Here is a 27,467-nt window from a genome sequence, read left to right on the forward strand (position 1 = left end):
AGTTTCAGCAATTAGCGACATGAGTTTCTTCTAGAGCTCATGCACGCTCTATCAGCAGATAATGCACAGCCAAAAGTTGCACGCAGGAGAGCATTATTTACAAGCTTTTATTCAGCGTTGATCAGAACAAAGAAAGACATGACTGTTCTGCGTCAGTGTCTCCGACAGAGAGAGAAAACGAAAGCAACAGGAAACATAAACATCCTGTGAACAGGACATGCACAGACTCTGTGACTCACAAAGCCTGCTCCCTTTTAAGGTGGAACGGAAATATCCTAACAGCCTCGGAGGGGCTCAGAAGTTGAACATACCTGTGCTCTGAAAATCCCTTATTTTGGCTGCTGGTCCCTTATTTTCAAATCTGTAAACTGACAGCTAGGCTTAGAATTATGGTTGTTAATTTTTCTTAAGTGATAATTTTAATGTTTTATCTTCTTTTTCTTAAAACACAACTACAACACACAACTCCTAGGCTTTTTACAAAGCGATGTATAAATGGTACAAAAAAAGAAAAAGAAAACTACATGTCTAAGCTACATGTCCCCATTACAACCACATGGAAGCGATTCCTGCAACTTGACCGTGGTGTGGTTGGTGAAGAAGCTGCTTCACCTTTGTTGGCCTTGGGCTGACCCTCCAACTGGCGGAGTGCCCAGATCTTTGTGTTTTGAGAGTGAGGAATTCTCTCCATCCACAGTTAATAAATTCATAGAATCATAGTTCTTCTGTAGAGTTGGAAGGGATCCGAATGGTCATCTGTTACAATCCCCTGCAATTCATAACATTCCGTCCTGTTCTGGGGCAACCCAGTCCAATGGGCGGGATACAAATAATAAAGTTGTTGTTGTTGAACTCTTCATATTGACCTGTCACAATATCCGTTGTTCTCTCAAAACCCTGCAGCCAAGCTCCTGGTTCCAGTCAAGCAGGAACCACTGTCATCCCATGACAACGTCACATTAAAGGATTCATGGCATTGTAGAGAATGAGTTCCAATATCATAGCTAGAAAACAGTTAATTGCTGAAAGATACATTTCTCCCTCTCTTTCTGATTAAAGGCTACTTGTAAGTATTCATCTATCCCTCTGGTGGCTTGGCTAGAATATTTACTAGGAGGACAGATTTATTTGATAAAATGGACCGGGGGGAAAGCATAACAAAACAAAAGTCATTCAGATTTTTCTACATTTTCACCAAGCTGAATTTTCTCCCCATCATGTATTCTCTCTTAAAACCAGAGAAGCTCCACTCTGCTTGTAATACATTGCCTCCGTGTGAATCACTGGAGAGGAAAGTCACCCTCATATCTTTCTCATGTGCCTTCCACATCCCAAAGATGTTTCTGTCCTCAGGATGCCCTCCCTTTGTGCACTCTCTGATGTCTAATAAGGTTTATCTTCTGGCTGAAACTCTTCCCGCACTCTGGGCATTCGTAGGGTTTCTCCCCCGTGTGGATTCTCTGATGGTAAGTGAAGTTGGTGAGTTGGCTGAAGCCCTTCCCACACTCGGCACATTTGTACGGCTTCTCTCCGGTGTGGATTCTCTGATGGGCACTAAGGCTTGAGCCGTCACTGAACCTCTTCCCGCACTCCGAGCACCGATATGGTTTCTCCCCTGTATGTACCCTCCGATGCCTCGCAAGGTTTATCTTCTGGCTGAAGGTCTTCTCGCACTCAGAGCACTCGTACGGTTTCTCCCCTGTGTGGATTCTCTGATGTTCGTTAAGGTTTGAGCAATGGCTGAAGCTTTTCCCGCACTCGGGGCATTGGTGTGGTTTCCCTCTAGAGTGAAGTCTCTGGTGGTACGCAAAGCTGGTGGTCTGGCTGAAGCTCTTCCCGCACTCGGGGCATTTGTAAGGTTTCTCCCCCGTGTGGATTCTCTGATGGTCATTGAGGCTTGAGCTGTGGCTGAAGCTCTTGCCACACTCGGGGCATTTGTAGGGTTTCTCTTTTGCGTGTGCTCTTTGATGCCTGGTGAGATTTATCTTCTGACGGAAGCTATTCCCACATTCGGAGCATGTGTACGGTTTCTCCCCCGTGTGGATTCTCTGATGTATTTTCAGGGTTGTGCTCTGACTGAAGCTCTTCCCACACGCCGAGCACTCATGGGGTTTATCCCTCGTGTGGACTCTCTGATGTCGCGTAAGGTTCATCTTCTGGCTGAAGCTCTTCCCGCACTCAGAGCATTTAAACGGCTTCTCTCCCGTGTGGATCCGTTGGTGCCGAGTCAGGTTTGTGCTCCGGTTGAAGCTCTTCCCACACTCCGAGCATATCAAGAGCGTCTCCCCTTCCTGGATCACCTGATCTGTGCTAAAGATAGACAGCTTTGAACACAGAGTCTTTCCTTTTTCTCTTTTGTGATACACTTGTAGGAGTGGGATTTCTTGGGAACAGACAGAATTCATCTTCCCTGGCTGTTCTGATCCAGCTTTCATTCTCCCTTGCCTTTCCTGCCCACCATCTGCAGGAATAAAGAAAGATAATCAGAGATAATCAGAGACTCAGATTGTCAAGTAGCTATTGGGCAATTTACACTACAGCTGTCTTTTTGTAAGGCGTTTCAGATTTTGCATTTTGTGCCTCAAGATCATGGGTGGGCAGACTAAGGCCTGGGGACTGGATCTGGCCCAATCACCTTCTAAATCCGGCCCGCAGACGGTCCGGGAATCATTTACATGAATAGAATGTGTGCTTTTATTTAAAATGCATCTCTGTGTTATTTGTGGGGCATAGAAACTCGTTCATTATTTTTTCCGAAATATAGTCCGGCCCCCCACAAGGACTGAGGGACAGTGGACCGGCCCCCTGCTGAAAATAATTTGCTGACCCCTGCTCAAGATACTCCTGACGAGGAGATCAATAATAATTAATAATGAAAAACTGCAAGGAAATGGCCAAAACTGTCATGACTAATTTCTTTAAGGGCAGAAACTGGAAAGTGCTAGAAAGTGCTGGAAGAGTCTGGAAGCTTCCAGCAGGTTAATTTCTGATACAAATATTGTTTTGACTATGTCAAGGTCATGCCGAGCCAGGAGAGATCAATTCCTATGCTCTCTCTCACACACACTTTGCTTGTACATTGTAACAAAGGTGTTTGGTTTTTTTGCCTCAGTAAAGTTTTCCCTTTTACTGTGGACCTTCTGACCCTGCGTGGTTCTTTTTGTTTACTGCAAGACACCTTGCAGTTCTTCCAGATTGAGAGAGGATGCAACGATGCCTCGCTGTTAAATTTTTTTTAAAAAACAACTCACAGAAATTAGGTGGGTCCTAAAAACACACGGGGCGCGGGTGGCGCTGTGGTTTAAACCACAGAGCCTAGGACTTGCCGATTAGGTCGGCGGTTCGAATTCCTGTGACAGGGTGAGCTCCCGTTGCTCGGTCCCTGCTCCTGCCAACCTATCAGTTTGAAAGCACGTCAAAGTGCAAGTAGATAAACAGGTACCGCTCCGGCGGGAAGGTAAACGGCGTTTCCGTGTGCTGCTCTGGCTTCGCAAGAAGCGGCTTAGTCATGTTGGCCACATGACCTGGAAGCTGTACACCAGCTCCCTCAGCCAATAAAGCGAGATGAGCGCCACAACCCCAGAGTCGGCCACAACTGGACCTAATGGTCAGGGGTCCCATTTACCTTTTAAAAACACACACCTCTAGTGTCAAAAGCCAAGGCAAAGAGGCCTTCTCTGGGAGCTGTATAATGAAGGCGCCTGACACACCTTTGTGTGCAAGAAGTCCCACAGCTTAGGGGGCCACACCACCTTTGAGTGTGGAGGAACTACCAAGTGGGTCCCCTCTGGTGGTCTCAGCATCCAAGAGGGTCTTTAGGGAAGGACGTGGTCTCTCCTGTATTTGCAACCTGAATTGTTTAGTGCAGGCATGTCCAACAGGTAGATCATGATCTACTGGTAGATCACTGGATGCCTCTGGTAGATCACCAGTAGATCAGTGTCTCCCCCCAAAGAAGCTCAACAACTTTGGCTCCCCTATAAAAGCTCAACATTTTAGCCCTGTACCCCCCAAAAAACTGTGCTTTCCCTCTTTCATAAAAAAAGTTCAACAAGTATGACCTGAACCCCTAAAGAAGGGGTAGATCACTGCAAGTTTTAAACTCTGTGAGTAGATTGCAGTCTCTTGGGAGTTGGCCACCCCTGGTTTAGGGCTTACAAACACGAGGACCTTCAACTAGACCCAGAAAAGAACTGGTCACAAATACAGCTGTTTCAAAACAGGGGTTATATGAGCTCTGCAGGTAGGGTAAAGGACCCCTGGACAGCTGAGTCCAGTCGAAGGCAACTATGGGGTTGCAGTGCTCCTCTCACTTCAGGCCAACGGAGTCGGTATTTGTCCACAGAAAGCTTTCCGGGTCATGTGGCCAGCATGACTAAACCGCTTCTGGCGCAACAGGGCGCCGTGACGGAAACCAGAGTGCACGGAAATGCTGTTTACCTTCCCGCCACAGCGGTACCTATTTATCTACTTGTGCTGGTGTGCTTTCAAACTGCTAGCTTGGCAGGAGCTGGGACAGAGCAACGGGAGCTCACCCCGTCGTGGATTTGAACCGACCTTCTGATCAGCAAGCCCAAGAGGCTCAGTGGTTTATACCACAGCGCCACCTGCTCCCCTAAGATCTGCGGGTAACCCCAGCCACTAATCTGGCTGTTGCATTTGGGGCCAGTCTCTGAGTCGTCTTATAATGCAATAATGCAATTGGGAAGTAACCAAGTGCATGGGGTATTGTGGTCAGCTGATGAGTATCTTAATTTAAAATAAAAATAGAGCACGCTGCTGTCGTTCTGCTCAAACAGTGCAATGAATGAAGCAGGAAAAGAGGTTCTGAAATCCCTCCTACTGTGTCTGTCTGCCAGGGGAGAGCAGCGAGCCTTACACAGAGAGTTCAGATTCCCATAATTCTCCTCCATGACTTCCCTGTGCAGAGCTCTCTGGGCCGGATCCAGCAGAGCCCACTCCTCCTCCGCAAAATGCACAGCCACCTCCTCAAAGGTCACCGGGCCCTGAAAGACAAAGGAAACAGGTTGTCCTACTGGATAACACAAGAATTGATGGGGGAAAGACAGTAAAAGGTGGAGGAGAGGTTCTCCTGTAGGATCTGGAGGTTGGTCAGTGGTAGTCAAAAGTCTTCTGAACAGGCAGTTTTCAAGAGCATAAGAAGAACGTGCTGGATCAGGCCAATGGCCCATAAAGCCCAGTATCCTGTTCTCGCAGTGGCCAACTAGGTGCCTCAAACAGTGGGGTAGGAGAGCTGAAAACAATGCCAAACTATTTCACATCTAGCAACCAATGTGCCATTTTGGTTTCAGATGGGTAAAGGTAAAGGGACCCCTGACCATTAGGTTCAGTCGTGGCCGACTCTGGGGTTGCGGCGCTCATCTCGCTTTATTGGCCAAGGGAGCCGGCATACAGCTTCCGGGTCATGTGGCCAGCATGACTAAGCCGCTTCTGGGGAACCAGAGCAGCGCACGGAAACGCCGTTTACCTTCCCACCGGAGAGGTACCTATTTATCTACTTGCACTTTGACGTGCTTTCAAACTGCTAGGTCAGCAGGAGCAGGGACTGAGCAATGAGAGCTCACTCCATCGTGGGGATTCGAACCGCCGACCTTATGATCGGCAAGTCCTAGGCTCTGTGGTTTAACCCACAGCGCCACCTGCGATGGGTAGATGAGTCTAAAAAGCCCAGGACACAAGTTTTCATGGCCCTCCAGCGGCTACAGCGGCGCATTGTCCAGAAGTAATGTATTCAGCGTTAACTCTGGGAGAGTGTACTCGATTCTGACCCAACTTAGCCTCCTGCCATATATTCTGCTCATGTCTATGCGCAGTACCTGGGAACGCAACCTCAGCATAAGTGGGGCGGTTGCCTGTAAATAGAATAAAAACAAACAAATCTCTGCAATGATGACCTGATCCGGTGGAGAGTGTGCCACTTCCATTTCCACTCGGGCAGGAAGAGAATGAAGTCCTTCTGCCATCCCAACACCTGGAGAAGAGAAAGGATGTGAGGATGCGGCGCTTGTCCTTTTCTTCTAGAAAATACATAAATTTGGCACTTCAGTTTGTGGGCTGAAGTAAAATCTGTCTCCACGTTTGCTTTGGGCCTAGTTCAAGATGGCTGCTTTAGATTTCGGGCCTTGCACCTCCAGGGCTCTGGAATCAGTAGCTAGCCAAAATCAGGCCCCCAGCATCATGGGGCTGGATCCAAAATGCTGATCCTACTTAGAGGAAGGAAATGCACCCGAGTATGGCCACATTCACAATATGCATTGAGAGTGGCATTACACCACTTTAAACAGCTTCCCGCAAAGGGTTCTGGGAACTGTAGCTGAAGGGTGCTGTGAGTTGTTAGGACGCTCTCACGGCACTACAATTCCCGGAGTACCCTGTATAGACGGATGGAATGTTAAACCACTCTGGGAATTGTAGCTCCGTGACCGGAAGGGGGATTCTCTGAACCAATCTCAGCACCGTACTGAACTACAGGTCCCATAATTCTTTGAGGGAAGCCATGACTGTGCAAAGTAGTATCACAGCACTTTAAATGTTAGGATGTGATTGTGCCCTTAGGCGGGTCCATGAACTTCAATGGGTCTACTCTGAGTAGACCCAATACAAGTCCATGGTGTCGAGGTTCTGCATCCTGAAGACTATTTTGTTGTGGTTTAAGAAGGGTTTCCCTGAGGAGTGACCCTCCTGGTCATGTATGGACATTAATTGTAAGCCTGTAAGAACAGCTTCTCAATAGAATCATAGAATCATAGAGTTGGAATAGACCACAAGGGCCATCGAGTCCAACCCCCTGCCAAGCAGGAAACACCATCAGAGCACTCCTGACATATGGTTGTCAAGCCTCTGCTTAAAGACCTCCAAAGTAGGAGACTCCACCACACTCCTTGGCAGCAAATTCCACTGTCGAACAGCTCTTACTGTCAGGAAGTTCTTCCTAATGTTTAGGTGGAATCTTCTTTCTTGTAGTTTGGATCCATTGCTCCGTGTCCGCTTCTCTGGAGCAGCAGAAAACAAGCTTTCTCCCTCCTCTAGGTGACATCCTTTTATATATTTGAACATGGCTATCATATCACCCCTTAACCTCCTCTTCTCCAGGCTAAACATGCCCAGCTCCCTTAGCCGTTCCTCCTAAGGCATCGTTTCCAGGCCTTTGACCATTTTGGTTGCCCTCCTCTGGACACGTTCCAGTTTGTCAGTGTCCTTCTTGAACTGTGGTGCCCAGAACTGGACACAGTACTCCAGGTGAGGTCTGACCAGAGCAGAATACAGTGGCACTATTACTTCCCTTGATCTAGATGCTATACTCCTATTGATGCGGCCCAGAATTGCATTGGCTTTTTTAGCTGCCGCGTCACACTGTTGTCTCATGTCAAGTTTGTGGTCAACAAAGACTCCTAGATCCTTTTCACATGTACTGCTCTCAAGCAATAGTTTTTGTGTATTTAATTTCACCTTCTACTTGGCTCTGATGGGCTGAGGCTGGGAAACGGTTTATTAACTTTTAAAATCAAATATGTGAACCCAAAGTCCCCAAAAAAATAAGAGCGGGGGTGGGGAGGGGGAGTCTGATTTTGATCCATGAAATGCTACATGTATTTTTTTAAAAAAACAACCTTTTATTCATTTTTAATTTATGAGATTTATATAACCGCCATCCACCGAAAGAGCATTTTTCAAAATTACTGTTTATCAAATTTGTATTAACACCCTTCATCCGTAGATATCGGAGGGGTGGTGGTTTGCAACATTAAAAAAAGGACAAAAACACAAAATACAGAGAGAATAATAGAATCGTAGGGATGGAAGGGACCGCAAAGGTCATCTAGCCAAACCCCCAGCCGTGCAGCCACCTCACCTAACTCCCTCCCCAATCCCACCCCTATGGCCAACTTGAAATATGCCCCCTTGATTCTTACCTCCGTCAACCTTCTGCTGGGTCCCCCCTAACAATGACCTCAGTCCAGTGTCGGATGGGGTTTCTGCTACCCCAGAGAAATCTGCCATGGCTGCTATGGCTGAAGTCTTCTCCACCTGAAATGGAACCCCAGGCAGAGAAGATACAGGTGAGGAGCTTTGCTTCTAAGACTCCTTGAATCCCTGGACATTTCTAAATCTTTGTGGTTGTCTGTCCGTCTCTGAGCCCAATTCCAAGTGCTGGCTTGGGACCTATAAAGCGTGGGGACCCCAATCTCTCCTGGAATGCCTCCCCCATACCAGACCCTTCAATCACCTGCTACTTGCAACCACCAAGATTTAACCCTCTCACCTGCTTCTCCTCTACCTGCTTCTTTCCCTCCGCTTGGCTCAGGATGAGACCTTCCACCAGGGCCACCGCCTGCGAACTGGTCTCGGCTCTGCACTCCCTGACCCAGTTCTCCATCTCCGGGGGGAGGACAGCCAGGAACTGCTCCAGGACCACCAGGTCAAGCATCTGGGCCTTCGAGTGCCTTTCCGGCCTGAGCCACAGACGGTAAAAGTGATGGAGGCGGCTGCAGACCTCTCTGGGACTCTCGGCTTCCTGGTAGCAAAACTCCTTGAAGTGCAGGCGTTGAGCATCCAGGTGGGCATTTTCCCCACCTAGGGCTTTCTGCCCTGTTTTCTCCCACAATGCCCCGCTGCTTCCAGCCTGGGTGGCCCGAGGGTCCTTCCCTGACGCCTCGTTGCCCGGGGAGATTCCTGGCACCTCCATTTTCTTTCTGTGCTCAGAAAGGGCCCTCAAATACCTTCATGGACGAAAGGTTCTTTTCCTTCCCAAGGCAAGGAGGATGCAAGGGGGTTACTGGCTGGCTTTACAAGGTGGTCTGTTCCAAACTGCTTTCTCTGGGAAATACTTCACAGGCAAAAGGCTTGAGCTGCTACCTGAAAGGGGGGGGGGGGGAAACAAGGAAAACACCGAGATTTCAGAAAGAGCCATGGAATCATAATACAGTGGTGCCTTGGGTTACAGACGCTTCAGGTTACAGATGCTTCAGGTTACAGGCTCCGCTAACCCAGAAATAGTACCTCGGGTTAAGAACTTTGCTTCAGGATGAGAACAGAAATCGTGCTCTGGCAGCGCGGCAGCAGCAGGAGGCCCCATGAGCTAAAGTGGTGCTTCAGATTAAGAACAGTTTCAGGTTAAGAACAGACCTCCAGAACGAATTAAGTTCTTTACCAGAGGTACCACTGTAATCATAATCATAATTTATTTATACTGCACCCATCTGGCTGGGTTTTCCCAGCCACTCTGGGTGGCTCCCAACAGAATATTAAAAATGGAATAAAAATCAAACATTAATAACTTCCCTAAACAGGGCTGCCTTCAGATGTCTTCTAAAAGTCAGATACAGTGGTACCTCGGGTTAAGAACTTAATTCGTTCTGGAGGTCTGTTCTTAACCTGAAACTGTTCTTAACCTGAGGTACCACTTTAGCTAATGGGGCCTCCTGCTGCCGCTGCGCCGCCACAAAGTTCTTAACCCGAGGTACTATTTCTGGGTTAGCGGAGTCTGTAACCTGAAGCGTCTGTAACCCGAAGTACCACTGTAGTTGTTTATTTCCTTGACATCTGATGGAAGGGCGTTCCACAGGGCAGGTGCCACCACCAAGAAGGCCCTCTGCCTGTGTCCTCCTCAGTTAGAAATATTCCCTTCGTTGTTATTCTCTGATGTAGCTGTTAATAGCTAAAATTTGACAAGGATGGCAAGAAATGAACACAACAGGATTCCTGACCAAAGGGGTCTAATTTAGTCCAGCATTCTGTTCTCACAGAGTCCAACCAAAGGGAAGATCTTAGGCAGGATTCAAGCACCAAACCTGAAAGAACTAAATTTCTTGACTTTAAGAAAGCCGACTTCATAAAACTTAGCGAAGTGCTGGGTGAGATCCCATGGACAGCAATACTAAAAGGAAAGGGAGTTCATGATGGCTGGGAGTTTGTTAAGAGGGAGATAGTAAAAGCACAATGTCAGGCAATACCAATGAGACGCAAACATGGAAGGTGCCTAAAGAAGCCAGGGTGGCTATCTAAAGAACTTTTAACTGAATTAAGATTAAAAAAGGATGTGTACAAAAAATGGAAAAGGGGGGAAACCACCAAAGAGGAATTCAAACAAATAGCCAGCACGTGTAGACACAAAGTCAGAAAAGCTAAAGCACAGAATGAACTCAGGCTTGCTAGAGAGGTTAAAAGCAACAAAAAAGGCTTTTATGGGTATGTTCGTAGCAAAAGGAAGAACAAAGAAACAGTGGGGTCACTCAGAGGAGAAGATGGTGAAATGCAAACAGGGGACACAGAAAGGGCTGAACTCCTCAATGCCTTCTTTGCCTCAGTCTTCTCCGATAAAGAAAACAATGCCCGACCTGAAGAATTTGGAGCAAATGATTCAGCTAAGGAAACACAGCCCAGAATAACTAAGGAGATAGTACAAGAATACTTGGCTAGTTTAGATGTATTCAAGTCTCCAGGGCCAGATGAACTGCATCCAAGAGTATTAAAAGAACTGGCAGATGTGATCTCAGAACCACTGGCAGTCATCTTTGAGAATTCCTGGAGAACAGGCGAAGTCCCGGCAGACTGGAGGAGGGCAAATGCTGTCCCTATTTTCAAAAAGGGGAAAAGAGAGGACCCAAATAATTACCGCCCAGTCAGTCTGACATCAATACCAGGGAAGATTCTGGAGCAGATCATTAAGCAAACAGTCTGTGAGCACCTAGAAAGGAATGCTGTGATCACCAATAGTCAGCATGGATTTCTGAAAAATAAGTCATGTCAGACTAACCTGATCTCGTTTTTTGACAGAATTACAAGCCTGGTAGATGAAGGGAACGCAGTGGATGTAGCCTACCTTGATTTCAGCAAGGCATCTGACAAGGTGCCCCATGATATTCTTGTAAAGAAGCTGGTAAAATGCGGTCTTGACTATGCTACCACTCAGTGGATTTGTAACTGGCTGACTGACCGAACCCAAAGGGTGCTCATCAATGGTTCCTCTTCATCCTAGAGAAGAGTGACTAGTGGGGTGCCACAGGGTTCTGTCTTGGGCCCGGTCTTATTCAACATCTTTATCAACGACTTGGATGATGGACTCAAGGGCATCCTGATCAAATTTGCAGATGACACCAAACTGGGAGGGGTGGCTAACACCCCAGAGGACAGGATCACACTTCAAAACGACCTTGACAGATGAGAGAACTGGGCCAAAACAAACAAGATGAATTTTAACAGGGAGAAATGTAAAGTATTGCACTTGGGCAAAAAAAATGAGAGGCACAAATACAAGATGGGGGACACCTGGCTTGAGAGCAGTACGTGTGAAAAGGATCTAGGAGTCTTGGTTGACCACAAACTTGACATGAGCCAACAGTGTGACGCGGCAGCTAAAAAAGCCAATGCAATTCTGGGCTGCATCAATAGGAGTATAGCATCTAGATCAAGGGAAGTAATAGTGCCACTGTATTCTGCTCTGGTCAGACCACACCTGGAGTACTGTGTCCAGTTCTGGGCACCACAATTCAAGAAGGACACTGACAAACTGGAACGTGTCCAGAGGAGGTCAACCAAAATGGTCAAAGGCCTGGAAACGATGCCTTATGAGGAACGGCTAAGGGAGCTGGGCATGTTTAGCCTGGAGAAGAGGAGGTTAAGGGGTGATATGATAGCCATGTTCAAATATATAAAAGGATGTCACATAGAGGAGGGAGAAAGGTTGTTTTCTGCTGCTCCAGAGAAGCGGACACGGAGCAATGCATCCAAACTACAAGAAAGAAGATTCCACCTAAACATTAGGAAGAACTTCTTGACAGTAAGAGCTGTTCAACAGTGGAATTTGCTGCCAAGGAGTGTGGTGGAGTCTCCTACTTTGGAGGTCTTTAAGCAGAGGCTTGACAACCATATGTCAGGAGTGCTCTGATGGTGTTTCCTGCTTGGCAGGGGGTTGGACTCGATGGCCCTTGTGGTCTCTTCCAACTCTATGATTCTATGATTCTATGATTCTAAATGGGGAATCAGGAAAGGTTGGACTGAAGGCAGCGAAGGCTAAAGTAATGGTTGAAGAAGAGAACGATATATACAATTAGAAAATAACGAAACAGAGTAAGTCAAAGGATACGTCAATTTAGGACAAAGAACAGGGAAGAGAAAATCAACCGGGGGAGGAATAAAACAATTGGGGGAGTCCTTTGCAAAAACTCAGATCATGACGAAAAGAAAAACAACACTTCATTAGACTTGAAAGCTGAAGTGTCCAATGCATGCATATAATCTATTTATCCGTCATTAATTTATTTCAGGAGCAAGGCCCACACGGGTGCAGAAAGCAAACAGAGGAGAACCATGGAGAGAACTCAAAGAGGCGTCTATCCGAAGACAGATGTGAAATGCAGAAGAGGAAAGACTATTTCTTTCGAAGAGGCGTCTATCCGAAGACAGATGTGAAATGCAGAAGAGGAAAGACTATTTCTTTAAGACGTCCGGCCTGATGAGGAGTCCTGTGTAACTCAAAAGCTCTGCAAAGTCAAAGGAGGGCGTTGTTTCCCTGGACCTGGTTCCACCAGTCTGCTCTCCCTGCCAGAGCGCAGGCCTGACACACTATAGACAGCAACCCATTTATCCTGAGCCCAGAGCACCAGGGTGCATTGAACTCAGAATTGCCCACACTGACTGGCAGCAGCGACTCTCCTGGGTTTCAGACTCGGGGCTCCCTCCACTTCAGCCAGGGCCCCACTTCCTTATGACGCCAGCACTGCAGAGGGTTAGACTGGATGACCCCGCGAGGTCCCTTCCAACGCTGCAAGTCTGTGATCCTAATTGCATCGCAAGGACCAAGCGGCTCAATAATACATATGTGGTGGAGGTGTGAGGAAATTAAGAAATTTTGGATAGTAGTACACGAAGAACTAATGAAGATGTTGAAAATATCAATAACAAAGAAACCAGAGACATATCTCCTTGGATTGATAGATGATGAGATACCCCCCCGGGGGGGGGGAAGAATTTTTCTATATGCAGGTACAGCTGCTAGAACAGTGATTGCTGCTAGGTGGAAGTCACAAACTATACCCACAAAGGAGGAAAGGATTTGTAAACTAAATGAATATATAATTTTGGCAAAATCAACTGCTATAAGAAGAAACCAGTCAAATCAAAAATTTAAAAAGGAGTGGAAATGTTTTGATGAATATATGGCAAAATCTTGCTCAAAAAAAAGATATGCTAATATGCCTTGATTAAAACGTGAAGTACTGGATGGAAGAAAAATGAGTCGGGAAAGATAATAAGAATATATAGATGATTTGAGAAGGTTGTAGAATGCAAAGGTTATTGTAAATTGTACAATGTGGGGGAAATCGAGTGGGGGCGGAGGGAAGTGGGAGGAAGGAGAAAAGAATAATATGATGGATGGAGGAAATAGAAATGTAAATGTATGGGGAGGAAATGGTCTTGGCTTTGGTACATCTGTATTGTAATGTAATATGTGAAAACCGTCTTTGGGCTCCAAAAGAGGGGATCTCTCCTCGCCTGTTTGATCGAAAAAGCCCCAGATGCGTTTTGCAGCCGCGGCGGACCTTAGCTATGCGTGGGGGGGGGGGGGGCAGCATTCAGAGAAAGAGGGGGGGGGCGGACTTCTGCATGCAAGATTCCTGGGATGCACCCCTCCCCACTCCCATCCAGACCCCCCCACAAGACCTTCACCCCACACTCACCCAGGAGCGCAAACCCTCCTCACTTTCCTAAACGATGCCTGGGAGCGGAGTGGGTGCGAGCAGGAAGTGATCTGCAGAGGGAGATCCCTTCAAGGGGGGGTCTTTAACCCCGCCCCCCCAAAGTCGCAAGGGAAGGAACAGAAGGAGATCCCCGCGCCAGAGAGCAGCGGCGCCCCTATGCGCCCCCAGCTGCAAAGTCCTCTTGCAGGCGCGGCATTTGCAAAGGGATCCCGGGGGTGGGCGGGGGGGGGGAGGCCCTCTGTGTGTGCGTCCGCGGCGAGGAAGGGGTTAAAGCGAGCGAGGCTGGGTTCCTGGAGAGGCGTGCAGGGAGGAGGGGAGGGTGGCATCGGAGGAAGGGAGGGGGCGCGCAGAGCATCAAACGAGCCTGGGATCTCCTCCCCCCCCCCCTGCAAAAAAAAGTAATCCAAAAAATAATCAGGGCGCTATTGCAGTAGGCAGCTGCTGACTCACCTTGCGGGCACGGAAGGGTTAACCCGAGCCCTGAGGTCAAGTTTCCCAAGTGGGCGGGGCTTAGCAGGCTCCCTTCCTCGTCTGCCTTGTAGGAAGAAGAAGGCGAGGAAGCAGAACCTGGGAATCAAATCTCTCCAAAGGGAGATCATTCTCCTGCCAAGTTCCTTTCTAAGTCCTTTTTCCTTCTTCGCTCTTTTTTTTTAACTTGTCTTGTTTGCTGCAGCTCCTGAAACTCTTGTGAGTAGAAATATAATCTCCGCTGGCTGTGGGGGGAATGGGATGAGGGCAGGGGGTGGGCTGCGTTGGGCTTAACTCTGCCAAGAGAGAGAGAGGGAAGAATTTTGGGACTTACCTCTCTCTCCAACAGCCCCTGCTGTCTCTTCCTCCAAGGGGAGAGCAGGGGGGGCAAATGCAACAGAGGTTGGGGAGAGAAAACCTAAGTGGGCTTCTTGGCTGCACAGCCACCTCCTCAAAGGTCACCGGGCCCTGAAAGAGAAAGAAATCAGGGTTGTCCTGGCGGATTATGTAAGAGTAATAATTTCTGAAGAGTTATTGAAAGGTTCTGTTGCAGGGCCTAGAACTTCCTTGTTGACATGCAAAGCCTTTGAAGTGAGCAAGTGGAAGTCAGCAATAATTCGGAGTATCAGTTGCTGGAAATTACAGGAGAGGCGAGGGCTATTGTGTTCGGATCCTGCTTTCAAGATCCCCACAGGAATCTTGTTGGCCACTGGCCTGATCATCAGACTTCTTGGCCTCTTAATCCTGGCCCAGTACAGTGGTACCTCTGGATACGAACGGGATCCGTTCTGGAGCCCCGTTCGCATCCTGAAGCGAACACAGCCCGTGTCTGCGCGTGCGCGGATTGCGATTTGCCTCTTCTGCGCATGTGTGTGACGCCATTTTGGCCATCTACGCATGTGTGACCAGCGAAACCCGGAAGTAACGCGTTCCATTACTTCCGGGTCACCGCGGAGTGCAACCCGAAAATGCTCAACCTGAAGCAACTTCAACCCTAGGTATGACTGTATACCAGTCCAGACACTGAGGTCTAGCTCCAAGGGCCTTCTGGTAGTTCCCTCGCTGGAGAAGTGAGGTTGTAGGGAACCAGGCAGAGGGCCTTCTCGGTGGTGGCACCTGCCCTGTGGAATGCCCTCCCATCAGATGTCAAGGAAATAAACAACTATCTGATTTCTAGAAGACATCTGAAGGCAGCCCTGTTTAGGGAAGTTTTTAAGGATAGATGTTCTATTGTGTTTTTAGTATTCTCTTGGGAGCTGCCCAGAGTTGGGGAAATCCAGCCAAATGAGTGGGGTATAAATAGTAAATTCATCTTCCTCCTCCTCTTATTCGTCTCCCATGTCCAAGCCCAACACACTAACCACTACACCACACTGCCTCCACTGCTCCCCCATGTCTCTCGGCTGCTTATAAGTCTCTGCCGTCTTTTACAGGTCCCAGCCGGGGTCACCCTTCACTCCTAGCAAAGTATCTTTCCCTTAGGCGTGTGCAAGAGGCGGGCTTGCAAACTTTGCCGGACATCGACGCCCTCTCCTCCAACGCCAATCAAATTCCGGCAGCCTTTGGTTTGGGAACAAAATTCTCCAAGGAGCAAGGCAATCCTTGGATTCCTTCTGGGAACTTTGGGAGATGGAAAAGCCAGACTCAGCGGCTCCCAGGGGAGGAAAGGACCCCCACGTCACCCAGACTGGGAGCGCTGGGGAGGTCTGGGAAAGGAACGTGCAGCAGATCTTGGGCGAGGGCAATGCCAGCTCAGACGTCCAGCGCCAACACTTCCGGGCGTTTTGCTACCAGGAGGCTGAGGGCCCCCGCGAGGTCTGCAGCCGCCTCCACCACCTCTACCGCCAGTGGCTGAAGCCGGAAAAGCACTCGAAGGCCCAGATGCTGGACCTGGTGGTCTTGGAGCAGTTCCTGACTATCCTCCCCCCGGAGATGGAGAACTGGGTCAGGGAGTGCGGAGCTGAGACCAGCTCCCAGGCGGTGGCCCTGGCAGAAGGCTTCCTCCTGAGCCAGGTGGAAGAGAAGAGGCAGGAAGAAAAGGAGCAGGTGAGAGCGCTTTCTTTAAATCGTACCTACGGGACCGCCTCTCCTGGTATGTCCCACGGAGGACCTTACGGTCTTCAAACAAAAACATCTTGGAGGTCCCAGGCCACAGGGAGGTGAGGCTGGCCTCAACCAGAGCCAGGGCTTTTTCGGCCGTGGCCCCGATGTGGTGGAACTCTCTGTCACAAGAGACTACGGACATCTTTCCGCAGGGCCTGCAAGACAGAGCTGTTCCACCAGGCCTTTGGCCAGGGCACAGCCCTGTAATCTTCACAGAACTCTAGCCCAATGGTTGATTCTGAATTGATTTCAGAATGAATTGATTTTTGAACGTATCTCAATTAATTGATTGTGATTTTATGTTAACTGTGTTACTTTTACTGTTTTAGCTGCTCTGAGCCCGGCTTCAGCTGGGGAGGGTGGGATATAAATAATTTATTATTATTATTATTATTATTATTATTATTATTATTATTATTATTATTATGGTAGTTGGGAAGGAGCGAAATAGCAGGGTGGATAAAAATCAATGATTAAAAAATCAGATTTTTTCATTTAAATCGGATTTTCAAATTGAAATCCCTTTGGAGTAAAAATATTTCTAAAGATAGTTTTCTATTTAAGTTACATTATAGTCCAAAGGAAATAAAGATTTGTTTTAAGTTTTTCATGCTAAAACTCAGTATGGTTTTTTTAAAAAAATTGTTTAATCACATCAGTTAACAAACGCTATAATGTTATTGTTTTAGTTAAATAGTTTAGTTAAATAAATGGTTTAAATTGATATTAAGTGCAGCAGAAAAGTTGTCCAAACTTATTGAACCTCACAATAATTTCATAACCATCTGTCCATGTATTTCTAATAGTATAACCAAATCAGTAATTTTTAATGTAACTGTAAAAACTACTCTGAAAATTTATTATTCCAAAAGCGAAACCTTCATCTGGTTGTAAATATTAAGATTATACCAGCAAGAAAGAGTCTTTCTGTAAATAAATAAATAAATAAATCAAGTCATACAGACTAGTGATTTAAATCCATTTTATTTAAATCAAATCCACCCTGCCGAAGAGTCATCAGGCATAGGCAAACTCGGCCCTCCAGATGTTTTTGGCCTACAACTCCCATCATCCCTAGCTAACAGGACCAGTGGTCAGGGATGATGGGAATTGTAGTCCCAAAACATCTGGAGGGCCAAGTTTGGGGATGCCCAATCTAATCCAACCTCCTGGAATTCCTCCCCCCCCCGGCCCCATTAATCTGTTACAATAAAAGAAAATAAAGTTAAATAACACATGCCAAATTAAAAAAGGGAGCAAATTTCTACACCAGAATCAAAGCATTACACTTTTTATGCCAAATCCCATTTTGACAGTCCAGTGGAGTTTCCCCATCTGAAATCTCTTTCTCAGCTACTTTGGTATGAATTCGTTGTAAGAGCTAAACTCCCCAAGGGGAGGATAGAATGTGCAAATGTTTGGTGTGTCCCACCCCCGTGATGACATCAGGACGCCTCTTCCTAATCCCTTTCCCGGCGTGGGGATCCCCATTTTTATTTCAGATCCAGAGGCTGAAAAATGGGGGCCTTCCATTTTACGACACAGAGAAGGCCCCGCCGGCCAGCAGGAGGCAGCAGCTGTTCTGGAGAGCCATTCCGGAGGGCAGTGGAACGGATGCTTCCCCTTCGCTGGGTAAGGAGGAATTGGGAGTGGGTTTTTTGTTTGATCACGGTCTCGGGGGTGGGGGTGGTTTTATATGCCCAAACCGTCTTGCCTCCATGACTAACCGGGGAATTCTGCTCCAGCTGAAGGTTGTAGGATGGATGGTGGCTAACAGATTGAGGTTGAATCCTGACAAGACAGAAGTACCAGGTGCGCAGCCTGGGAGTCATTTTGGACTCACAGCTGTCCATGGAGGCGCAGGTTAATTCTGTGTCCAGGGCAGCTGTTTATCAGCTCCATCTGGTACGCAGGCTGAGACCCTACCTGCCCGTGGACTGTCTTTCCTGGTTTTTTCTTTCTTTAATTCATGTTAATAAATAGATAAGACAACAAAAGATATTAAAAATACGAATCAGTTTAGTTTATGTAAGTAAACAAAATACTACTTGTATATGCTTTTTCTTACACAGATTATATGTATGTTTACTCAAGAAGATGCACAATACATGTGTATATGTATACGTTATACGAGATATGCTATATGAAATGTGTCATATGATATAAGAGATTGTTAATAAATAAATAAAAAAGGAAAACAAATTAAAGCAACAAAATACAATGTAATCTAACCTAGAGGTTACCAGAGCGAAGGCAACAGAAGTTAGTCCAGGCTTCCTCTAACACGGCCCTCCGGATGTTTTCTGGCCTACAACTCCCATGATCCCTAGCTAGCAGGACCAGTGGTCAGGGATGATGGGAACTGCAGTCTCAAAACATCTGGAGGATTGAGTTTGAGGACGCTTAATTTAGGCTATTCCGGCGCAGATAGGGGTGCAGCTTGGCCACTAGCCAAAGGTGATGGGTGGCACTTTGCACCACCAGAGTCTCAGGGGACAGAACTGAATCCAGATGTATCTCTAACAGAGTGGATTAAAAAAATCAATGATTTTTTAAAAACAACAACAACAAAAACTGGGGGTTTTTAAATTTTGGATTTTGTTTATTTAAATCAGGGTTAAAAAAAAATATTAAATTGGATTTTTAAAAATAAAATGCCTTTGGAGGAAATATCTTTCTAAAGATAGTTTCCTATTTAAGTTACATTATAGTCCAAAGGCTATTCATCAGGAAATAAGGGTTTGTTTTAAGTTTTTATGCCTTAAGGTTTTTTTGGGGGGTGGGGGTGGAAATGTATAACCACATCAGTTAGCAAACATGGATACATATGTTACAATGTTGTTGTTTTAGTTAAATTGTTTAAAATATTATTCTCCTTCCAATAAAGTACAGCAGGAAAGTTGTCCGAATATAGAGTTAACCTATTAAACCTTACAATAATTTCACTCTATGTATTTTTAATAGTAAAACCAAATCAGTAATTTTTGATATACCTGTAAAAACTACTCTGAAAATGTATTATTCCAGAAACGAAACCTTTATCTGGTTGTAAATATTAAGATTATAACAGCAAGAATGAGTGTTGTTGTTGTTGTTGTTTTTAAAAAGATTTAAATCAAGTCTTACTGACTAGTGACTTAAATCGTGGTTTAAATTGATTTGATTTAAATCAAAACCCACCCTGATCCCCAAGCTGCATACCTGCAAAGTATACCCAGGCAAAGTATATATACCCAGGCAGGTGACAGGAAACAGCAGAAGAAACCTTCCTGCTTCCTTTTTTCCTTTCGCTCATAGGCAGCAGAACTCCTCTGCCCGATCATCCCAGCCTTTCCTTACTGTGTGACAAAGAAGAAATGGTGTTCGTTCAGTTGCCTGGTCAGGTAGGAGATGGAAAAAACTTGGGATCTGGGAAGTGGTGTTAGCCAGGACTTGAAAGGATCTGCTCCTTGATCCCTTTCCAAGGATCTCTGCTTCCTTCGTAGAATCACAACAGATGGAAAGGGACCTGTGTTAAGGAAATGGTTTATTCTGACCAAGCGGAATGTAAAAGATTCCCTTTCCCCCCCCTCAAGATTGCAGCTGCAGGGAGTCCCAAGTCTTTGTTGTTGTTTAGTCGTTTAGTCATGTCTGACTCTTTGTGACCCCATGGACCAGAGCACGCAAGGCACTCCTGTCTTCCACTGCCTTGGTCAGACTCATGCTGGTAGCTTCGAGAACACTGTCCAACCATCTCGTCCTCTGTCGTCCCCTTCTCCTTTCCCAACATCAGGGTCTTTTCCAGGGAGTCTTCTCTTCTCATGAGGTGGCCAAAGTCTTGGAGCCTCAGCTTCACGATCTGTCCTTCCATAGAATCATAGAATCATAGAGTTGGAATAGACCACAAGGGCCATCGAGTCCAACCCCCTGCCAAGCAGGAAACACCATTTGAGCACTCCTGACATATGGTTGTCAAGCCTCTGCTTAAAGACCTCCAAAGTAGGAGACTCCACCACACTCCTTGGCAGCAAATTCCACTGTCAAACAGCTCTTACTGTCAGGAAGTTCTTCCTAATGTTTAGGTGGAATCTTCTTGTAGTTTGGATCCATTGCTCCGTGTCCGCTTCTCTGGAGCAGCAGAAAACAACCTTTCTCCCTCTTCTATGTGACATCCTTTTATATATTTGAACATGGCTATCATATCACCCCTTAACCTCCTCTTCTCCAGGCTAAACATGCCCAGCTCCCTTAACCGTTCCTCATACGGCATCGTTTCCAGGCCTTTGACCATTTTGGTTGCCCTCCTCTGGACACGTTCCAGTTTGTCAGTGTCCTTCTTGAACTGTGGTGCCCAGAACTGGACACAGTACTCCAGGTGAGGTCTGACCAGAGCAGAATACAGTGGCACTATTACTTCCCTTGATCTAGATGCTATACTCCTATTGATGCGGCCCAGAATTGCATTGGCTTTTTGAGCTGCCACGTCACACTGTTGGCTCATGTCAAGTTTGTGGTCAACCAAGACTCCTAGATCCTTTTCACATGTACTGCTCTCAAGCCAGGTGTCACCCATCTTGTATTTGTGCCTCTCATTTTTTTTGCCCAAGTGCAATACTTTACATTTCTCCCTGTTAAAGTTCATCTTGTTTGTTTTGGCCCAGTTCTCTAATCTGTCAAGGTCGTTTTGAAGTGTGATCCTGTCCTCTGGGGTGTGAGCACTCAGGGCTGATTTCCTAAAGTCTTACAGCAGGGCAATTTTTTTGTGTGTTCTACATTATTTATTGAAAAAATAAAGAAGTACAAAAGTACATAAGACACAGAAAAGAAGTTTACATTACAAAAAGGGGTGGGGTGGGGAATTGTTAGTGTAGTTAACCAGACCTTAACCTAATATGGTATTTATAAAAATGAATCTTCAATTGAATCGTTAAAGGGAACTCCATTTTTATTTTTCCAGTTCATCAACACCAGCAGTGAGAGCGAGGAGAGTCCGCTCATATTGCCCCTTTGTTAGATTCCATGTGTTGGGTATATCATTCAAAATGACATTTTCCTCTGCAGTCATGCTGATTATCTCTATTACCTTCTGCCAAAAGTTTTTCAATGTAGGACATTGTAAAGGTCAAGGGACCCCTGACAGTTAAGTCCAGTTGCGAACAACTCTGTGATTGGGCCCTCATCTCGCTTTACTGGCCAAGGGAGCCGACATTTGTCTGCAGACAGTTTTTCCGGGTCATGTGGTCACCATGACTAAGCCGCTTCTGGCGAACCAGAGCAGCGCACAGAAACGCTGTTTACCTTCCCGCCGGAGCGGTACCTATTTATCTACTTGCACTTGATGTGCTTTTGAACTGCTAGGTGGGCAGGAGTTGGGACCGAGCAATGGGAGCTCACCCCATCAGGGGGATTCAAACTGCTGACCTTTCGATCGGCAAGCCCTAGGCTCTGTGGTTTACACCACAGCGTTGCCCGCGTCCCTTAGGACATTGTACAAACATATGTTTTAGGTAAGCTTAATCGCTGTCACATCTCCAGCAACTAGATGTCTTAGATAGTCCTTTCATAAACAAGCAGACTGGGGTCCAGTAAGTTCTAAATATTACTATTTGCCTGAGTCTTAATTTGAGGTCCAGAGACACCCTGGTTATAGAATTTACCGTGTAGCAGGGTGGCTTAGCGTGTGTGAGTCTCCCACAGTCATCCGCATTTTTCTCAGTTTTGTGTTCAGAGAGAAGTGCTGTGTGTTTGTGAAAATGCAAACAAACCACTGAACAGGAATGTTTTAGGAAAGAGAGGAGACCAAGAAGAGCTTGCTGCGAGAGAGATTTGCGGCCTAGGGCCCACGTACCTACGGGACCGCCTCTCCTGGGATGCCCCGCGGAGGACCTTAAGGTCCACAAATGACAACACTTTGGAGGTCCCAAGTCACAAGGTAGTTAGATTGATCTCACCTAGGGCCAGGGCCTTTTCAGTACTGGCCCCGACTTGGTGGAACGCTCTGTCCCAAGAGACTAGGGCCCTGCGGGACTTGATATCTTTCCGCAGGGCCTGCAAGACAGAGCTGTTCCGCCTGGCCTTTGGTTTGGACTCAGTCTGACCATTATGTTTCCCTCCCCTTATGGTCTTGATCTATCGGCTACTTTTAAAATGAGACTGCATTTTAAATTGCATTTTAACCTGTATTTTAAATGGCTTTTTTTCTATTATGTTTTTATTGTAATTTTATTGGTGTTAGCCGCCCTGAGCCTGGCTTTGGCCGGGGAGGGCGGGGTATAAATAAAATTTATTATTATTAGTAGTAGTAGTAAGAGTCACAGAGAGAGACTTAAGAGCAAGCTGTTGGGCTTTAAAAACTGTTTAGGAGCTTAGAGATACCATCTCATTTTATACGTGAATGAAGGCACCTGGGTGGCGCTGTGGTCTAAACCACTGAGCCTCTCGGGCTTGCTGATCGGAAGGTCAGCTGTTCGAATCCCCGCAACGGGGTGACCTCTTGTTTCTCTGTCCCAGCTCCTGACAACCTAGCAGTTCGAAAGCATACCAGTGCAAGTAGATCAATAGATACTGCTGCGGCAGGAAGGTAAATGACGTTTCCATGCACTCTGGCACTCGTCACGGTCCTCCCTGTGCCAGTAGCGGTTTAGTAGCGGAGAGCCAGTGTGGTGTAGTGGTTAAGAGCAGTAGTCTCGTAATCTGGGGAACCGGGTTCGCTTCTCCGCTCCTCCACATGCAGCTGCTGGGTGACCTTGGGCCAGTCACACTTCTGTGAAGTCTCTCAGCCCCACTCACCTCACAGAGTGTCTGTTGTGGGGGAGGAAGGGAAAGGAGAATGTCAGCCGCTTTGAGACTCCTTCAGGTAGCGATAAAGCGGGATATCAAATCCAAACTCTTCTTCTTCTTCTTAGTCATGCTGGCCACATGACCTGGAAAACTGTCTGTGGACAAATGCCGGCTCCCTTGGCCTGAAAGCGAGATGAGCGCTGCAACCCAATAGTCACCTTTGACTGGACTTAACCATCCGGGGGTCCTTTACCTTTACCTATATGTGAAACATGGAACATATATTACTGCGTGTGCGGAGGCAACATTTGGTGAATACTTTTAAACCTCCGTATTGGAGGTTGCTCCTCGGTCATGGAAGCTTAAACTGAGATTCCTGGACTAGAGGACCGTTGGGGAGGTCCCATTCAAGTCTACAACTCTATGGAGCTATGTTTCCACGATGTGCTCCTATTGCTTCCCTGGAGTTCTGCCCGCATAAACCCCAGCAACCCAACGGGTCATCGAGGCATGCAATGCCAGAATCACAGCTCTCTCTACGTCAGTCGCGAGGAGCAAATATTTTCTAACCCCCCTTTCTCTCCCCAGGGCTCACTGACCTTTGAGGAGGTGGCTGTGTTTTTCACGGAGGAGGAGTGGGCTCTGTTGGATCCAGGCCAAAGAGCCCTGCAGTGGGAGGTCACGATGGAGAATTATGGGAACTTGGTCTCTCTGGGTAAGGACCCCCTCTTCCCTTGTTAAGATAAACTGTGCAGTGCAGAGATGGTCAACAGTTGCCAGGCTATCCCGGACCAGAAGCTCATAGAACAGAGGTTCTCAACCTGTGGGTCTCCAGATGTTGTCGGACTACAACTCCCATCATCCCTGAGCTCTGGCCTTGCTAGCTAGGGGCAATGGGAGTTGTAGTTCAACAACATCTGGGGACCCACAGGTTGAGATAGGCTGTCATAGAAAGTCTTCTGTAGCATCCTTTGGTGTCTGCTTGCCCTCTTTGATACCGAAATTTGAGTTTCTTTTCGTTCTCTTCATTTGGGCAAGACTTCAATTTTTTGAAGGGAGCCTTCTTGCCTCTAATAGTTTCTTTGACTGCTGACTAACCATATCAAGTCTCCTCTCGGGTTTCTGAGAGGGATACCTCCAGTGTAGGAACCTCTCTTTATAATTTATCCCAACAACAGCAAGTGGGAGGTGGAGCAGGAATTTTGGTGTCGTCCTGAGATTGTAGCATATTCAGAAGCTAACCTCAGATTCAGCAGGGCTTGGGGAGAAGGAAGGGGAGACGCTTGAAAACGATAGAATCGGAGAAGCAGAGAACTGGGCTCGATCCATAACAAGAATCTGCTTCTGCCTTGCAATTGAAACGCATTTTCTTTTTCTCCCTCCCCCAAAACAGGTAATAGGCAGAATAATAAGAATATTAGTGAGACATCCATGGCGACATCAGAGAATGAAGCATGGAAAGAGATGTTTGCCAGTCAAGAAGCACCCCAAAAGTCAATGAATGGGGAAGAGAAATCCACCACAACTCCGGACATTGATGTCCATGTACCCCTGAATTCGCAAGATCTCAAAGGAAACAGCAGGAAGACATGTCCAGTGCGTGGTGAACCATATAAGTATCAATCACAATCTAGTATATGTTACAGCATCCACACAGAGGAGAAAGCATATAAATGTTTAGAATGTGGAAAGAGCTTCAGTCGTGGTGGGGATCTAAATGTGCACCAAAGAACTCACACAGGGGAGAAACCATTTACATGCATGGAGTGTGGAAAAAGCTTCAGTCGACGTGACCATCTTACTTTACATCAGAGAACCCACACAGGGGAGAAACCGTTTAAATGTATGGTGTGTGAAAAGAGTTTCAAACATGGTAAAAGCCTTACTGCACATCAAAGGACACACACATGGGATAAATCGTTTATATGCATTGAGTGTGGGAAAGGCTTCCATGAGAGTAGTGACCTTACTGAGCACCAGAGGACCCACACAGGAGTGAAACCTTACAAATGTATGGAGTGCGGAAAAAGCTTTAGCCAGAGTGGAGGCCTTGCTGCACATCAAAGAACGCACACGTGGGCAAAACCGTTTAAATGCATGGAGTGTGGCAAGAGCTTCCATAGGAACTGTGACCTTACTGTGCATCAGAGAACCCACACAGGAGTGAAACCTCACAAGTGCATGGAGTGTGGAAAGAGCTTTTGCCAGAGTGGAGGCCTTGCTGCACATCAAAGAACCCACACAGGGGAAAAACCCTTTAAATGTTTGGAGTGTGGAAAGAGCTTTAGTCGCAATTACCACCTTACTTTACACAAAGGAACCCACACCAAGGAGAAACCGTATCAATGAATAGGGTGTGGAGAAAGCTTTAGTGGGAGTGATGGCCTGACTGTGCATCTGGGAGCCCACGCTGTGGATAAACCCTCTAAGGGAATGTGGAAAAAGCTGTAGTGGGAGCACTAAACTTACTTTATTACAGTCCAAAGACCCTCAAAATCAATTTTGAAAACAAAATATAGCAGAGATACAGGAAAAACATTGCAGGGCAACCCTGTTTAGGGAAGCTTTTAATGTTTGGTGCATTACTGTATTTTAATATTTTGTTGGAAGCCGCCCAGAGTGGTTGGGGAAGCCCAGCCAGATGGGCGGGGTATAATTCATTATTATTATTATTATTGTTGTTGTTGTTGTTATTATTATTTATTTATCTATCTATCCAGAGCATGTCAATTTCTAATTCTTATTACCCCTGAGAGAAATTTTGCCACAGCCAGGATTATATTATTTATCTTCCAAGGAGATATTTGAGATAAAAGGTATCAGACTTACCAGATGAATTCACCAAGAAAGCTTTGATGAATTGGTTCCTGGCTTGTTTATAAAGCCCACAGTGTAGTAAAATTTGTTTCGTACAGTTGACAGCCTGAAGACATAAACAAAGTCTTATTCTGCAGCGGTTTTCAACCAGTGTGCCCTGGCACCCTGGGGTGCCGTGAAGGATGCTCAGGGGTGCCACAGGCAACACTGGCCTCCATCCCTCTTTCCTTCGCTCCCTCCTCGGACGCCCTCTTGCATCTCTACCTCCCAAAGGCTTGCATAGCTGTTTGTGGCAGCAGCCCTGGCTACAAGCTCCCTAGGCGAATGGTCCCTCTGGGGCTGGCTAGGTGGTGCTGGGTGCCAGGAACTAAGGTGGCCTTGCAGTAAGCAAGCCCTTGCTGGTCCGCCAGCCCTTGCTGTTGGGAACAGACAAACAAGTCCCACACCCCTGTGGTACATAAAAGCACGTACATAGATCAGCACAGGAAGACCAACCTGAAACCATTTTTGATTCCCAAACTGACCAAACGTTTTCTCTGCAAGGAGGGAGGGGGTCAGGGAGCCTTCCCATTGTCTCAGGAATTGAGTAATCAGCATTTTAATGGGTGACAGACTATCAGGAAAGGCAATCAGATAACCTGGCAGACAGGAAAAACACATTCAGATTTCTGCTGTAGACTGCCTTTTCTGTGATGTAGGTACGGTATGTGGGGGTGATCTTGTGTTACACCCCTTCTGTGATGTATGTATGATGTATGGAGGGGCGGTCTTGAGCTCCAGGGCAGGGAATTTAAAATGTATATATAAGGGCAGGCACACCTTGATTCTGGGGTCGTCCTTCTTTCCTGCGTGTGAAGGGGGCACCCTGTTGCAACAGATCAATAAATATCAGGTTTTCTAGTTGCTTTGCTTCTCAATATTCTCTGGTTGGCCTCTGTCATTTTCTCTTACCAGTGGGGAACCTACGTAAGGACTCTATATGGTCTCTTGGGTACCCCATAAGGGAAAAGGGCAGATTTTTTGTTTACAACAGGAACCAGAATTGGCCTCCACAGTCACTTATGGACTCACTGTTGAGACCATGTTCATGGAAGACAATCTTACTGTGCTATGATGGGTGGTGAAAGAAGAGGAAAAAGAAAAATAGAGTCACTGGAGCACCCCACAATTGCCTAACCTTGGCTCCCATAGGTTCCGGTCGGGGGTCACAAGCGAGAGACTTCAGCCAGGACATAGACGCCAAACAGCGGCCCGGTGGCATGATCTTAATTGTTGCAACAAGACTTCCCACTACCACAAAGATGAAGCAGCCAAAAGCCCCAAACAATGGATAGATAATTATTTTAAAGTTTCCCATCATACATTTCCAGAAGCATCATCAATACATCATAGGTATGTCACAGGAAAGGTGTGGTCTCGGGTAGAACCTGAGATCCAGTGGTTGCCCCTGTCACTCAAATATAGTATTTCACACTTACTTCATCACAATGCAAAGGAAAGCATTTACAGTTCCCTGGTCCTTAAAAGGTAAAGGGACCCCTGACCATTAGGTCCAGTCATGGCCGACTCTGGGGTTGTGGCACTCATCTCGCTTTATTG

General features: G+C 46.7%; 3 protein-coding genes and 1 long non-coding RNA gene across 7 annotated transcripts in view; 2 read left to right on the plus strand and 2 right to left on the minus strand.

Moving 5' to 3' along the window:
- The window catches only part of LOC308580862 (uncharacterized protein), a 194,933-nt gene extending 187,601 nt beyond the window's left edge, over positions 1-7,332 (plus strand). For both annotated transcript variants that reach the window (XM_081183105.1, XM_081183106.1), the window contains one exon: positions 6,744-7,332. The gene's annotated coding sequence lies outside the window, so the exon portion shown is untranslated. The remainder of the gene's footprint in view (positions 1-6,743) is intronic.
- LOC308581426 overlaps positions 1-27,467 on the minus strand; it is a 131,128-nt gene that overhangs the window by 29,121 nt on the left and 74,540 nt on the right. The window lies entirely within an intron of this gene.
- LOC308580615 (uncharacterized protein) lies at positions 215-13,899 on the minus strand. 2 transcript variants are annotated; one of them, XM_081182529.1, is made up of 6 exons: positions 13,701-13,899; positions 8,285-8,877; positions 7,935-8,049; positions 5,916-5,992; positions 4,880-5,006; positions 215-2,461 (listed from the first exon to the last, which is right to left on the minus strand). In XM_081182529.1, exons 2-6 carry the CDS (start codon positions 8,705-8,707, stop codon positions 1,350-1,352), a joined length of 1,854 nt encoding a protein of 617 aa, XP_081038655.1. In that variant the 5' UTR covers positions 8,708-8,877; positions 13,701-13,899; the 3' UTR covers positions 215-1,349. The 2 variants fall into 2 exon arrangements, with proteins under 2 accessions (XP_081038655.1, XP_081038654.1); XM_081182528.1 differs by having other exon boundaries at positions 8,285-8,873; positions 13,690-13,899.
- On the plus strand, positions 14,023-26,768 carry LOC308580644 (zinc finger protein 213-like). Of its 2 annotated transcripts, XM_081182597.1 has the most exons (7): positions 14,023-14,408; positions 15,623-16,235; positions 17,795-17,924; positions 18,276-18,320; positions 19,590-19,675; positions 23,640-23,766; positions 24,445-26,768. In XM_081182597.1, the coding sequence occupies exons 2-7, from the start codon at positions 15,819-15,821 to the stop codon at positions 25,398-25,400; spliced, it is 1,761 nt and encodes a 586-aa protein (XP_081038723.1). In that variant the 5' UTR covers positions 14,023-14,408; positions 15,623-15,818; the 3' UTR covers positions 25,401-26,768. The 2 variants fall into 2 exon arrangements, with proteins under 2 accessions (XP_081038723.1, XP_081038724.1); XM_081182598.1 differs by lacking the exon at positions 18,276-18,320 and having other exon boundaries at positions 14,025-14,408.

The sequence above is a fragment of the Podarcis bocagei genome, assembly GCF_964188305.1.
Source record: "Podarcis bocagei genome assembly, chromosome: 2".
NCBI classification, from domain to species: Eukaryota; Metazoa; Chordata; class Lepidosauria; order Squamata; family Lacertidae; genus Podarcis; species Podarcis bocagei.